At 45.4% G+C, this 15,592-nt stretch overlaps 1 protein-coding gene across 1 annotated transcript in view; it reads right to left on the reverse strand.

Annotated features, from left to right (window-relative positions):
* The window catches only part of LOC144753103 (zinc finger protein RFP-like), a 136,578-nt gene extending 121,452 nt beyond the window's left edge, over positions 1-15,126 (reverse strand). The window contains exon 1 of the mRNA XM_078640892.1: positions 15,035-15,126. Coding sequence (XP_078497018.1) covers positions 15,035-15,040 — 6 coding nt within the window. The 5' untranslated portion in view covers positions 15,041-15,126. The remainder of the gene's footprint in view (positions 1-15,034) is intronic.
* Between the last annotated feature and the right edge of the window lie 466 nt (positions 15,127-15,592).

Raw genomic sequence — 15,592 nt, forward strand, 5'->3', positions numbered from 1 at the left:
TTAACCCTACGAATGTTCCACCACCTGTCCTTGTTCCTACTGCTCCTGTACCTGTTTCTTCGCAGACTGTTGTTTCTGCTACTCCGACTACCTTGTCCGTTCCTACTATGTCTTCCTTCACCTCTGGTGTTGTTGCCCCTGTTTTTCTTTCCCCTTCTGTTCGTAAGCGTGTTCCTAACTCTGTTGCTACCCTTTATTCACCTCTTTCTGGTCCATTATTTTCGTCTAATTTATCTGAAACTCCTCAGAGACGGAGTCAGATCCCTAGTGGTAGGGAGAAAGAGACGTTAGTAACCATGGCACATAGGTGGATAAGACATCCTGCTAATTACACTCCACGTGTGGTCTTCGACACGTTTTCTCAGTTTAATGAGCCTACGCAGAGATTTGTGTTTGAGGAGATGTGTAACTTTTTGAGGGAAGAATGGTATAATGATGATGTAGATAATATACCGTCCGACATAATTGACCTTCAGAATCACTTTTCGAACGGTATGATTATAGGTGAAGATGTACGACGTGCCGTGGAACGCTTATTAGCGTTCAGATCCACAGCACATTCTCGGGTGTCATTAGATGATACCACTGAGAATTGGAAAGCGGCTCCTGGTCAGTATCCTATGAGAGAGGTTCCGCCACTTTGGGTGCCTGGAGATCCGCAAGCTAACCCTGTGGTTCTACCGCATTTTCGAAGAGTGTGGATACATCTTCCATGGAAACGATCGGAAGTTTTGCAAGTGAAGCAATCCTTGCCCGATCCGCGTAAAAATCCGGCTGGTTATTATAAGGAGTTATCACAACTGGTAGAAGCTTCTATTATGAACCTTGCCGACATCGACATGTTGTTTGGCAATGTTGTACCGCAACCAGTTTGGGCCAAAATTCGTCAAGCCAATCACGCAGTTGAATTAGGGGGTGATTGGGCTGCACTGCTAGCAGCTGATGCATTACAAGTTGGTGGGGCTAAGCCTGACCAGCTAATCTTAGATTTGCCTCAGAAAATCATTACACTCATGAAAACTCTCATGCCAGCGATGAAGGTGAACTGGGATAAGTTATCAGCTTGTAAGCAAAAGAAAGACGAGAGTGTCTCAGATTTCTTTACAAGGTTTGAGGAAGCGTTTGTCGACCACAGCGGCCAGGACATGGGCGCTGAGGGAGGCCAGCGGTTATTTGTTGATAAATTTGTATCAAATTTGTTGCCTGAGTTAAGCAACAAATTGAAGAATTCGGAGAGTGCGTGGGCAGTTTCAACCCCTGCGCAAATACTAGCAACGGCCCAGTATTATGAGAATAGGGAAAAGGAAGAAAGTGATCGTGTAGAAAAGAAAACGAAGGAGCTCAAAACGAAGGTTTTGTTGCAGCAAGCATACCCTCCACGATCAAACCAAAATGATTCACAACAGCAGTATCGACCACAAGCACAGCCCGATAGGATGCAGCCGCGCTCTGACAACTCTGATTATAGATCTTCACTTGGGTATAATCAGTGCGCATATTGTAGGAAAGAGGGACACCTAAAATATGATTGTCTTGCCTTACGGGACCGTCTGAATGGTGTGTCGACACGTGGAAACCGTGGTGGTGGTCCTCAACAGGCATCACGAGGTAGAGGTCGTGGTTCATCCCAAAATCAGATTGATCGCCATCAAAATCAATCGGACGCGAATAATTGTTTCGACCAGCGAAATGCGGGGTCAGTTCGATCTGCACAGTATAATGTGGATGATTATTACGTAGAGCATGAGACTGTTGTAAATGACCATTACTAGGAAAGCCAACGACAAAGAGAGGGAGTAGTGTCAGTTCCGGTCGATCAGAGTGGGCCTTACGTTGCAGTGGCTACATCGGGTGTAGTTGAGCCTTTTCTGTTAGACACTGGTGCGACGAAAAGTTCCATCATGCATTCGAAACTCCCTGGCGCACCTTTGTCTGGCTTAACGAACGTTTCCGTAGGATTCTCTGGCGCCCCTGTTAGTAACCCAGTCTCTAGTCCTTTGCCTCTTATGATTGGACCTTGTGAGCTAACGGCTCCACTGATTCTATCTACAGGTTGTGGTGAGAATCTTTTGGGCCTGGATTTGTTGAAACGACTATATGCAACATTATATTGTTCCCCCGAAGGAGTGGAGCTTACATTGGGACGGAGAGTGATCTCTCCCATGTATTTGTCGGTCGATAAATTCCCACCGGAATTGAGTTCCCTCCCTGCGTCCCTATGGGCCACAGGTCCCAACGATGTGGGCCTGTTGGACATTCCACCCTATGTGATTCAATTGAAACCAAATGCGCGATTACCACGTTTACCTCAATATCGTATTTCTCTTGAGGGCGAACGAGCGCTGTTAGCAATCGTTCATGATCTCATTGGAAAAGGTGTTGTTGAAGAAACTCGTGGAAACGTGTGTAACAGCCCTGTATTGCCAATTCTGACACGAACTGACCCAACTAAACCTCCTGTGTATCGTTTCGTTATAGATTTGAGAGAGGCAAATAAAATAGTGGTTCCACAATTTCCTGTGGTTCCTGACATTACGGCCTTACTAACAATGATTCCGGCATCTGCCTCCTGGTTCACGGTGATCGATCTAAAGAATGCCTTCTTTAGTATTCCGATTGCCGAGTAAAGCAGAGACCTATTCGGATTCTCATTAGGTGGTCGCAGTTTTAGGCTAAAACGCGCTCCACAGGGCTACTGTGAGAGTCCGTCAATCTACAGCCAAGCACTTAAAGGTCAGCTTGATGCCTTTGTTTTACCAACGGGTGCAGCTTTGATTCAATACGTTGATGATCTTTTAGTGGCAGCTGATACAGAACCTATTTGCAAAACAGCTACGGTATCTTTGTTACACTATCTACATGACTTACACCACAAGGTATCGCCTTCAAAGCTACAGTATTGTTGTCAAGAAGTTACCTATCTAGGTCACTTATTGTCAAGAGAAGGGAGAAGGTTGACCCCAGAGAGAATTACAGCGATTACCCGAATGACTGTGCCAAAAACCCAGAGAGATGTTCGCGCCTTTTTAGGTATTACGTCCTATTGCAGACAATGGATTCCAAATTTTTCATTGTTGGCGAAACCATTGATAGCCCTTACGTGCAAGGATGTTTCATCCCCATTGCCTTGGACTGAAGAGTGTCAGAGAAGTTTTTCTGAATTACGTAATGCGTTGTGTTCAGCTCCTGTGTTGGGTACTCCTGACTACAGTAAGCCGTTTACACTATACGTTCACGAGAGGGATGGTTGTGCGTTGAGTGTTCTGACACAACCTTTTGGCGGCAAACAACGCCCATGTGCCTATTTTTCTTCGACTTTAGACCCAGTAGCAAGGGCCTTGCCGAGTTGTTTAAGGTCTACAGCGGCAGCTGCGGCGTCCATTCGACAGTCCGCAGGTCTAGTCATGGATAATATGCTTACGGTAATGGTTCCACATACAGTTGACACTCTATTGAATCGAACGAAAACTCAACATCTGACAAGCGCAAGATTGTCTGGATATGAGTTGACGTTGCTGGCCAGTCACATACGGATAAAACGATGTAATGTGTTGAATCCAGCAACATTGCTGCCCATCGACACAGAGTCAAGTGGTGAAGCAGTACATGACTGCTATCTCAGAACTGAAGAGGAAACTAAGGGTCGTATTGACCTAAAAGATACTCCATTGACAGATCCCGATGGTACTTTGTATGTGGATGGTTCCTGTTTTAAGTTGCCGAACGGTGATGTGACAACTGCGTATGCTGTAGTAACATTGAGAACGATTGTGGAAAGCGCAAGATTAAGTCAGAATTCGGCTCAGGCTGCCGAGTTAATCGCATTGACAAGAGCATGTGTGTTGTCTAAAGATAAACGGGTGAATGTGTTTACAGATAGCCAGTATGCGTTTGGTGTGGCACATAGTTTTGGACGACTGTGGAGAGAGAGAGGATTCCTTACGTCGCATGGCACGAAGATTCAACATGGTCAGCTTGTAAATGATCTTTTAGATGCACTCACATTGCCTAAACAAGTGGCCATAGTCAAATGTAGCGCACATCAGAAAGTAACAGATGATGTGGGTCGTGGAAATGCGTTTGCGGATGAAACGGCTAAAGAGACGGCTAAAGACTTGACGAACAGAATGTATGTTACGAGCTCAGTGAGATGGCCAACAGAGACTGGTATGTGTGAAGACACATTTGAAAGTGTGAAAGGAATACAGAATGAAGCCACTGAGACAGAGAGGACTAAATGGAGAGAGAGCACGGGAAGATTGGATGAGAATGGATGTTGGGTTGATTTATCAGAGAAGCAGAGATGGATGTTACCGGATGCGTATGTGCTCGCTGTTGTTACAATGGCTCATGGTATGGCACACATCAACACCAAAGGCATATGCAAGTTGTTGTCTCATGTATGGAAGAATGATGGGATTACTAAATGTGCCGAGAGAGTGGTTAAGAATTGTATTGTGTGTTTGATGCACAATCCTGGTAAGGGCACCCCCACTCCACCTGGCCATTTTGCCCCTCCTACATACCCTTTCGAAGTCATCCAGTTGGACTTTATCCACATGGACCGATGTAATAACTTGAAGTATGTGTTGGTTGTGGTATGTGCATTCTCTAGGTGGATTGAGGCCTACCCCCTTAAGGATAATACGGCTTTATCCACGGCAAAAATTTTGCTCAAAGAGTATTTTCCCCGCTACGGAATGCCTCGGGTCGTATGGTCGGACAACGGAAGTGAGTTTGTTGGGAGTGTGATGAAGAGTGTGTGTCGCGGTTTAGGGATAGTAGAAAAATTTCATAGTGCAAATCATCCACAATCAGCAGGCTTGGTGGAAGGATATAATGGCACTCTAAAACTGAAATTGGCTAAAATTCAGGCAACAACTGGTTTATCATGGCCCGACGCTTTGCCTCTGGCTCTCCTGTCGACCAGGGCAACTGTACACTCACGAGTAGGGCTCAGCCCATATGAGATTGTGTTCGGCCGTCCTGCTAATGTATGGGGAGTCCCAAGACCTAAAGAGTTTGATAGAATTGAATACCCCATGTTGATCGATTATCTCTATGATCTGACTGCTAAATTGAGTTTGATTCACCAACAGGTCTTTGAGGCTCTGCCGTCACAAACAGAGGGTCCTGGTCATCGACTTCAACCAGGAGACTGGATCCTCGTCAGGAACTACGGACGAAAACGAAACCTTGAACCAAGATTTGTGGGCCCGTTTCAGGTTCAGCTGGCTACAAGGACGGCGGTTCGACTACACGGACGTCGGAACTGGGTACATGCTACCCACACAAAAAGAGTCCCGCTTCCTCTGCCGTCGGACACTTGGATGAGAAGAGGTCTTTCTTCATCTGAGACCGACACTCCACAACATTTCGTTCCATTCAGCGAAGCTCGGCTTGTATCTGACACCGTTGTTGATTCCCCTCAAACAATTTCCTCCACGTCAACCTTGGAAAATTTGACTGTTGAACAATCACCTGAACAATTGAACACTCCTTTGCCGTCCAATCCACTGTTTGAAAATCAGACTCACCCTGGAAGTAGCCGATATTTTCTTCGTCCACGAACAAGCCACAAATAAAAAGATTTTTTTGTTTCTAGGTTCTACATTGCTCTGAAAACAGTGGACATTATATATTGTGTATCTTTTTCTTTTTCGTACAGCCAAGAACATTATTTAGCTAGAACCTACCATCCAGGTTGACCGTAAGGCCGTGCGGGTACTTCCTTCTGTTTAGCAGCTATCGACACAAGGTTGGTTTCTATTATCGATTTCTGGGAACTCCTGGAAATTGATAACCGCTACTCAGAACGAAGTGCGTCAAGAACGTCGCGGACGGTCGTTAGGGGATGGAATCATCATTGTCTGAGCTGTCGAAAAGAGAAGAAATGTTGGCGCAAAGATCTACATTGCATAAAATATTTCATACAAAATGGTTTTTCTTACAGGTGGTCATACTATTCCTGACTATATCTATGTTACTGGTAGGGGGAGTATATTATGGGTCCCAATTCTTATTGTCTTCTGCTACATCTACTCTCCCATCTCGTGATCTATATTTCGTTTCTACTGTCTCTCCACATTCCTTTTATCTTCTGCCTCAACACGAACAAGTCAGACGTGCGGAATTCAGAAACAACTCTTTTATTCAACTCTTGCATCAGCATCAGTTAGTGGTAAACACTACCAACTGTTGGGTGTGTGGGTTAATGCCACATACCATGGATAAGGGTATTCCGTACTTAGTTCTGCCTTATAGTGCACAAGGGTCAGCTCGAGCATTACAAACTATGTTCCGTAGCGCACTAGATTCCTACCCCCATCGAGAACCACGGTCAGCAAACTCTGGTCCTGGTCCGTACCACAAGACTCTGGCGAGAGCTATTGCAGACTTAGATAGAGATATTTTTGACGCATCGCTCATCCCAGAGGAAGAGGTGCGAGCATATAAGGAACTAGGTGAGGCTGAGTACAGCTTATCAGTGGGTGAGAGGCAGCTTAAAAGCTCGCCACCAATATGGATTGTACCTCACCTTGGTAATTTCTGCTTGAAAGGTCTTGGTCGAAATCCGAGAGCTCAGTTTGGGGAGAGTGCTTGTACCGAGACGTATGTCTTACCGACGCTCTCTTCTCCTGTCTTCCTGCCTGCCAAGGGTACCTACTTTGTATGTTATGATCGAGCCTATACGTGGTTACCCCATGACTTCTCGGGTACCTGCTATATTGCGAATCTTTTGCCTCCCACTTTCACTGTGGCCTCTGATTATCACAGAAATAGAATTGTGAGAGGTGTGGTTAGCAAAGAAGATACTTCCGGACAAGAAGCGGGAGACTTCTTTAAGGGTTTCCTACCGTTCTGGGGACCGATGGTTAATAGCAGGAACTTGAGGCAGTTAACTCGTGTAGTAGAATCAACTGCCAACATAACTGCAAATGCCCTTGGTAATTTGACAGCCGAACTCCAGGCGGATAGACTAATGACGTTGCAGAACCGTATGGTTCTAGATATCGTTCTAGCAGATAGAGGTGGGGTTTGTAAAGTCATCCATTCGAGCTGCTGCGTATTCATACCTGATAACGCTCCAACGGTTTATCAAGCCATCTCTAAGTTGCACAAAATTTCGGAGTCCATACACGTGGACGAAGGAAATTGGACGCTTCTGGGATGGTTTTGGGGTCTGATATCAACTTGGGGTTGGAAGATTCTGATGATCATAGGGGTTGTTGTGACATTTCTGTTCTCATGTTGTCTTTGTGTGCAATGTGGTCCTGCCTTATGTGGCCTTTGTGCTACGACGTGTATAAGACAGCCCGTTGTCACCAAAGAGGCATTGAAGGATAGAATAATGTATCAACAACATCTGGATGATCTGATGAGTATCGAAATCGATTATGATTCCGACTAGTGCTTGCCTACATGAGGGCAAAAGGACCGTCTGAGGTTCCGTAAAAATTATTACGATGTTCTGGGCATTACCGAATATGGACGAGTTTGGTATCTACGAACCGCAAATGACGAGTTCGGCAAGTGTGCGAATTTTCGCTACACTACCTGCCAGGGTTCGTCTAATATTACGTGTTCTTCATCTGAACCCTTGGGTTCCATTTTAGATACGGCATCCATTTTGTTTCTTGCCCTCACGTAGTCAGCGAGCAGGTAACTGTTCGCTTCTTGACCCTCCAGTTCCCAGCCTTGCGGAAGACGCATATTCCTTTCATGCGTCTTTATGGCCGGAGGAATGATACAGTGAAGGCAGATGGCTCAGCTTGAGGGTAATCTGGTCGTGCCGGTCTATTGTGACAGCCGTGCAGGCGATGGGATCCAGCTCTTTGATCCTAAGATCATGCTTCCGATATTACCCCCACACTCTTTTCTCTACACGTGTCTGACTTCCTTGCAGCTGCTCTTGTCTCTTCTTCTTTGTCATTTACAACTCTAATGGGTGTGCCTAATGGTGGGAAGATGTACTTTTACAGTTGGGAACCGGCATTGCTATTGTAATTATGTTCCGGGATTCTGAACACATGAAAGCGACCTCTTTGAAGTTTACTGTGAGAACCGAATTGTAATCTTTTGTCCACATGTTATGCAATGGCAACATTCTGTATAAAAGAGAGCGACCTACAAACGCAATTTGAAGCAGACTCGCAGAACTACGCCATGTACTTCTTATGACTCTTGTTTCCCTGCAGTAATAAAAGCTGATCTTTGACGCCGAAGGAAGTGTCCCGTGTCTCTGTAGTTTGTGCGTCGAAACAGGTATCCCATGAAGGTTATAGGTGTTGTTCCCTGGCACCGCTGGTACTGTTAAAAGTCCAGTCCTTCACCATCAGACACCCACCTATAGAACAACTGTGCACAGCACTAGCCGTGACATAACCTGTGAATCCCCCAAACTTCCAAGGGGCACAAGTAGCACTCATATCACCAGGGACAGCCACCCACTGATAACACCAGCCCTTGTACCACCGTGGACACCATCAGTGCAGGGACCACCAATGTCACCCACAAACACCAGAACTGACATCATTTGAGATGACAACCCTAAATCACCACCGTGGATACCACTGGCACAGATGTGGTCAGCTCTCAACAGCACTACGGTGATATCACTAGACCCAAGAACACTGGTGATGACTCTACCAAAATGACCCCACACCCCTCCAACCACCCTCCTTGCCCTGGACCATCAGCTGCTGTGGATGTAGGGTCCAGTGCTCCATCGTCCAAATGCCACAGTGGGGAATGGGGCAGTGTGCAAATGGTAGCCCTGCATCCCCCTAGGCACCTTAATTAAGAGTAGGTAGCATGCCAGAGTCACTCACTGTGCAGTGGAAAGGTGTGCACTGCAGCGCAATGGATGGAGCAGTCAAGCTGTGTACATGGAAGGTGCCGTCTATGGTGCAGTCTATAGTGGGGTGCCTCAGGTTAGGAAGGGGGCAGGCCAAGGGAAGAGTAGTGTGTAGTGGAGAAGTGTGTAGTGCAGCAGCATGAAGTGGAACTGTGTGCAGTGAGATGCAGTAGTGTTTGATGGAGAGTTCAGCAGAGCCGGTCACAATGATCAAAAATACCTCTGAACTTTTCATGTCGTAATTAGGTGAACACTAAGGTTTATTACTTTTTGATCACCGCCGGGCCGTTCCTTACCTTGCAGCCTGGCCTCAGATTCTTACTCCACTCCTCGGTCCACTCAGCGCCGCCCTCAAGTAAAAAAACAGCAACCCCTCGAGAAATGTGGGGTGCCAAACGCACAAGAAACACTTTAATTACTTGTGTGCCTTCAGCTGTATCACAACGCATCTCCAGCAGCGTTAAAATTTGTGAGCGGGGGTACACTGCAAAAGTATGATAGGCCCCCTCCAGACACCGCCATCTGGGACTCTGTCGCTACACTGCACGCGCACAAACCCGATCCAGAGCGCGTGTTGAGAAATGCAAACAATGCCATCATCATCTACAAATGTATGCATTTCATCGCTTTCACAAGGAAAATAATGCACTTCTCTGTTAAAAGTAAACAGCCATCGAGCACGTGGAAATAGCCAGAACTTTTGTCTACGTCACGTTTTGCACCGATTACAATTAGAGCACTCGATGCACGTCATGGGTAATATTGAGTTAAATGAACACCATCCTTTTTGGCTAATAATTTGAATGCCAAAATATGATAAACTGGTTTTGCCGGGAAAGAGACTCGGCGGTTTAAGCTCTGCGGTCAGTGATTGTATAGCCCTGTGGTTCCCAAACTGTGCGCCGCGGCGCCCTGGTGCGCCGTTATCAGTAGCCAGGGGCGCCGCCGCACTATTTGGAAAGATAGCATCTGGCCTCGTTAGGCCCCCCCTGTGCAGCGATTATCGGCGCAGATTCTGCAGGCTCCCCTCCTCAGCAGCAGTGAGCCGACCCCAGACATGATTTGCAGATGGACTAGCGCTAGATGGCGCTGTGTGTCAGGCAGGAGATAAACACAGCAAGCGCCGTCAAGCAGGCGCCCAGCTACACGCTCAAAGGTAGCACCGCCAGAGTTTCACACTCTGGATATGAAATGGCCACCGCGCTGGGAAGAGACCAGCCACAGCTAGCCGAGCAGCACATGTGTGAGCCTGCCTTTAGCCGGGGAGAGCAGCAGGGCTCCCAGCAGTCTATTTCATTAAAGAGAACCGACGTGATGCACTCACTCCAATTATATTCAGACGCCACTAGTTTCACACGAAGCTAGCGCCGAAGAACATTATTTCAACGCGAATCCACCAGCACTAACGCTTCTGTGCGGCAAGTAGCCACACACGCCACCTCGGACACTAGCAGGCACAAAGCGAGACCGGATACCAAGCTCACGGAGGCACACAGTGTGACAGGCAGCGCTACATAGAGGGCACGGATTGATTATTACCGGTCTAACCGAATTCTCCAGATTTAGGAAGGCATTTCAAAAACTTATCACTGCTAATTGTACGCCACAATTGGGGTTTGTGTTTTTGGAGAAAATGTGTCAACAGGCCTCTGACAACTCAAATAAATAGTGTTTTCTCTCACTTATCACACCTATCAATCCACATTCATCTCCCTTACCTCTGCCCCTTTTGTGCGCCCTGCTCGTCGTATAATGTATTAATTGTATGCCAGATTGATTGTTGGAAAATCTGAAGCTCACTCCCTTCTATTCTATTGACCAATCTATGCCCTTGGGGGTCTTTTGCCTATCAGAAATTGGAGACTTATATTTATTTAACTTGGACATCCAAATTCAAATTCCAAACAGAGCTGGACTGGTCACAGGTGAAACACGGTTTTTCAATCTTTTCCAGAATATTTCTGTTGCATCAAGCAAATAACTACAAGTGTTACTAGAGTAACATACATATGAGCACCTATTTGTTATAGTGAATGCCTAATCCAGTCAAGGACTGTCATATTTTAAGAATAACCTTTAGTATTCATGCATGAAGATGGATCAGGAATTCTTTTTAGGTCATCATTTCCTCTATTTGTAGTCATAAATATACTGGATGAAAAGCTTTTTGCCTATTAATGACTTCTGACATCACCTTTTCTTTTTATACAGCGCGAACATTACCCGAAGGTGTCAGAGCGCTTTACATAAGAACCAGTTGCGATACATAAGGATTTAGGATTACATGCGTTACATAAAAGATACAAGCAGAAAAAAATTGCAAATGTACAAGTAGTAAAGTCACACAGGGAAGAGACAAATAGAAAAAATTGCAAATGTACAGGTTGTAAAGTCACTCAAGGAAGAGATACAAATGGATAAATTCTAAGAGTCACATAGGAATGGTAGAGAGTACAAAGGTCTACTGCGGTGGTTCCCAAAGTGTGCGCCGCGGCACCCCGGTGCGCCGGTAAAAAAATGGTGGGGAGCCACGGCCAACTGCCAATTAGGTCAAGGGAGCCACTGGTCAAAAAAGTTTGGGAACCACTGGTATAGCCAATTTGATCAAATTCAGATATGCCCAATAAAATCGTATCCATGGAAAGCATTTTAACCAATTAAAAATATATTTTTGGACAAAAAAATGCCCAGAATTGCAATTCTTATCCAGCTACGCCGATGGCCTAAAGGAAGTAATGAATCTCCAGGGATCTCACAAGATCGCCTGGCTGTATGTAAAGCCTACTCCAAACCGAGGGAAAAATGGTTAAGACCTGTTTGTCGATTGCTAGATGCAAGGAACCATTCAACTGCCCTTAGAATCCTTCAAGCGGAGGCAAACACTACGCTAGCCTGTGGGGTGGCCAAATACTTAAGCTGGGCCTGGCTGATAAGATTAAAAGCCTTACGATGATTCTGTATTGCTATTCCTAGGTAAAGCTGTCAGTGGTTTTAGACTTTTTTTTACATTTTTAGCCATTGTATTTTAATGATGTTTGTTGTACAGAAACACTATCCAAAGCTGATTCGCGGTTTAATATTCCTTTTAACCATTGTATTGAATAATTGATTGTTAGTCTTAAACTCTTTTACTGTTCGAAGGACATGTATTTTTTAAACGTGATGTGCTTTTTAAGATATTTTATATCGAAATAAAGCTTTGTTGAAACGAAACGAATTAGTGTGCAAGTGGTCGGGCATGTTTCCCGCCTTAAGAGCAGATGGTCTTTTTCACGCCTTCACTGTGACCATATTAGCCTGTTGCAAAAAAAAACAGATATTTCCAGGAAGACTATTTAGAAACATGACTAAATATAAAACAACAACTCGCCGATAATTTTTGTAGCAGACCCATAAACGTTTCATGTGTGGGTATGCACCCCACCCCTCCCAAAATACTCCTCTTGCTCTCTCTGGTAATAGGTTGGAAAACCAAAGTGAGGTATGTCCGACATTTTGCGACCCGTTTAAAAAAATTAGTGATTTTCTTTACATGTCATGAGCAGTACTGCTTTGCTTTTTAATCCATCAGGGTGGGTTTATTGAATTTATGTGCTTCGTTTCCTCATCTACTCCGCAAAATGTGACTATTATGAACAGACAGTATTTGTACTTGTTTTGTAAATGCTACATTAAAGTTTTTTAATGTGTGCTCGTAGTCTCCAACAATTCAAAGTCTTTAAGGACTAGTGAAACCTTTGAACAAGATTTATTTTCACTCCGGTCTAAACAGACAGTTCACTAAAATGTGCTCAAGCATCACCACTGCCACGTTCTAACTGACCCGCTTTCCCCCTCACGGCCCATCTGAAATTACAGGAAACTGTAATCATTTCACAATAGCCACCACCAGTGTAACTTTCTGGCAGTTACACCCCAGGATCTGTTAAAGAATGTATGAAAACCAATGCTCTCAGACATAAGACTTGAAGTTGGTTTTTGTCACTCAGAATATGTTGCGACCATTAAAGCAATCAAAGGTGGTCATAGCAACTGAAAAATGTACACAAGCATTATTCAAACACATATATATGCACACGATGGACACCAGTTTTTTCGTCTACAGTGTCATACCATGCTATTTTGCCCCCGATAAATGCATAAGCTAAATGAGCAGTTGCAGCTGGCATTACGGGCGGGTGGGTGGGGTGGTGGAAATTGGGTCGTTACGCCGCGGAGGGGATGGGGGAGGCGGGAGGGGTTTAAGGGAAAAAATAAAAAATAAAATAAAAGTAAAACTTACAGTCCTGCTTTTAGTTAAGTCCCGAGACTCCCGGCTCCCGCCGTCCTGCATTTTAAATTCCTGCAGTGCTGTGCTCGTCATCAGGAAGGCTGCAGGCAGCCTCCCTCCCCTCCGCCGCAGCATTGTGATTGGTGAGGCTGCGCCCCACCCGGGTAATTTTCTCTATGTCTAGAGAACAGGGAGAGTGGGAGGTGTTGCTCGAGGGCAGGGGGGAGTGGCTTGACCACTGTTGTTCATACAGACTGTTTGGGCGGTCTCAGGCTGCCCAAACAGTCAGTATGAACAACAGTGGGCAAGCCACTCCCCTCTGCCCTCGAGCAGGACCGCCCACCCCCAGCCAGGCACTTCTGCTTTCTCGCAGTGCGAGAAGGCAGAAAAAATGGTAGTTATTACCATTTATGTTTCTGCCTTCTTGCACTGCAAGAAAGCAGGGGGCGGCCCCCAAACACCCTTATGGAGGAGCCGTCACTGCCCACCACCCTTCCGAGACCACTGCTCATTTTACTTGTTTTTTTTGTTTGTTTAATTTACGCTTAATTTGCACTGCAGTGCCCTCATTGCAATCTCCCTTTGCCATCTCCCCCCACAACACTGCTTGCCTGTGCCCACCTCCAAGACCGCTGCATTGATTTATTTTGCTAATTACGCCTGTAAAAAGGGGTATAGTACATTATGTGGCCAAAAAAGGTCCCAAGATACACCTAGTGCGAGCCTGTGGTACTGCACCCCTTACCTGCTTTGCGCACAATAGAACAGTAAATGTTGCTGTACCCACAATAATGTCTTGCATACGTAAACTGATAGATGGTCCCAAAGGCGAGTCCAATTTTATTGCAAATGCTTGTTCTCCTTACTGACGGCCACCACATGCCTAGAGACAGATAATTCCCTTCTTTTCAATTTTCTTTTTTCTCTTTTTCCAGTTAGGTAGATTTCCCTGTCCCCCCTCCCCTCCATCCTGAACAGGGGCCATAATGACCTCAAGGGCACAACCCACATTGAACCACCACAGAAACATTGCCGAGGTTGGAATGCCGATCGAAGATTTGAAAGGGGTGGGAAGGATATGCTTTCCTAGGCTGAAACGCAGATATCCCTTCCCCTCAGAGATTATTCCCAAGAAGGACCGTGCATCGATAAACGACCTGTAGATTTGTGTATTGTTCTGGATTGATTGGGGTATCTTAACAGACGAAAATGTATTATTTATTTAGTTTTCCCTCATTGCCGTCTGTGGAAATCCCCTCAACCCAGCACCACCGCTCTCACCTGTAAGGCCACAGCTGATCCTAAGTGCTTTTATATGATGTTTCAAAGCTAAGACCTACACTCATTGAATAATTTGTTGAAAAACATAATTGCAGGGACTTTAAGATATTCTTAGGAGCCCATTGAAGTTTCTGCAGTGTTGCCAAATCCCAAGGCTGCCTAGCTTTGATTCCACCAAATGCCTGTTTCTTCCTCCCCCCTTAACTTACAATCTCTTTATCTCACTCTTGCAGGTCTGTTTTCATCCCACCATCGCCATTTACCACTATTTTCCTCTCTCCTCTCTTTTCCTCTCTTTTCCTTTCTTTCTCTCCTTCCTTCTTAATCCCTTGTATCCTTTTTCTCTGTCAAATTCCTCCAAGATAAAATAAGTCCAGCCCCTCCGCCCACAAAATGAGTGCTTGGGGGGTGGAAATTAAGCAATTTTTATGTTGTCCAACATTAGCTCAACTATATTAAAATCAACTGTTAGTGAAGCATGTACTCAATCTAGGCATGACATCATGCTCTGAAGGCAAGCTAGCTGGTGACACGGTCTCACACTGTCCAACCGAATGGCCAACATCCATGTCATGAAAATCAAGCTCTGTGGCTTTCACCTCTTGTGAAACAAAGGAATCACCCACCTCCATTTTGACCACATCTTGTTCTTTCTTGGCACATACTGTCTTCTGATTCTCTAGTTCCAATTTAAGCTTTTCTATACAGCTCTGGAGAGTTATCTGAAAACAAAAAGGAGAAAGTCATTTGGGGCGTTCACTCATCAGTTGATTTCACTTCATTGAGAGAATGCGTGCGAACCACTTACCATAACAAGTTATTTCATTCTTGACAAGCATCAGGTAAATGTTGGGACAATACATGCTAAAACAATGCTAACAATATTAAAGCATTTTCTGTGATCATTTACAGACAAGAGATATAATAATATAAAACAACGTCATCAGAGGGTGTCTGAGCAAGGGGAGTTTGGGGGGCAGCCGAGCCTGCGAGGTCTGCCCCTCTGGCAGCTTTGGGAAGGGGAGGGGCGGCCAGCAGCGGACCAAAGATATTGGGCTACGTTGGGAATAGCCCAAATGTATTCCAACTTAGTTTAATAGCCCAAAGGCTATAAGGGGTTAGCCCTCCCTCTCCCAGCCACCATTTCAGGTTTGGTGACCTGGTGGCTGGGAGCTTAGCTGTAT

The sequence above is a fragment of the Lissotriton helveticus genome, chromosome 5_1, assembly GCF_964261635.1.
Source record: "Lissotriton helveticus chromosome 5_1, aLisHel1.1, whole genome shotgun sequence".
In the NCBI taxonomy this organism is placed as follows: domain Eukaryota; kingdom Metazoa; phylum Chordata; class Amphibia; order Caudata; family Salamandridae; genus Lissotriton; species Lissotriton helveticus.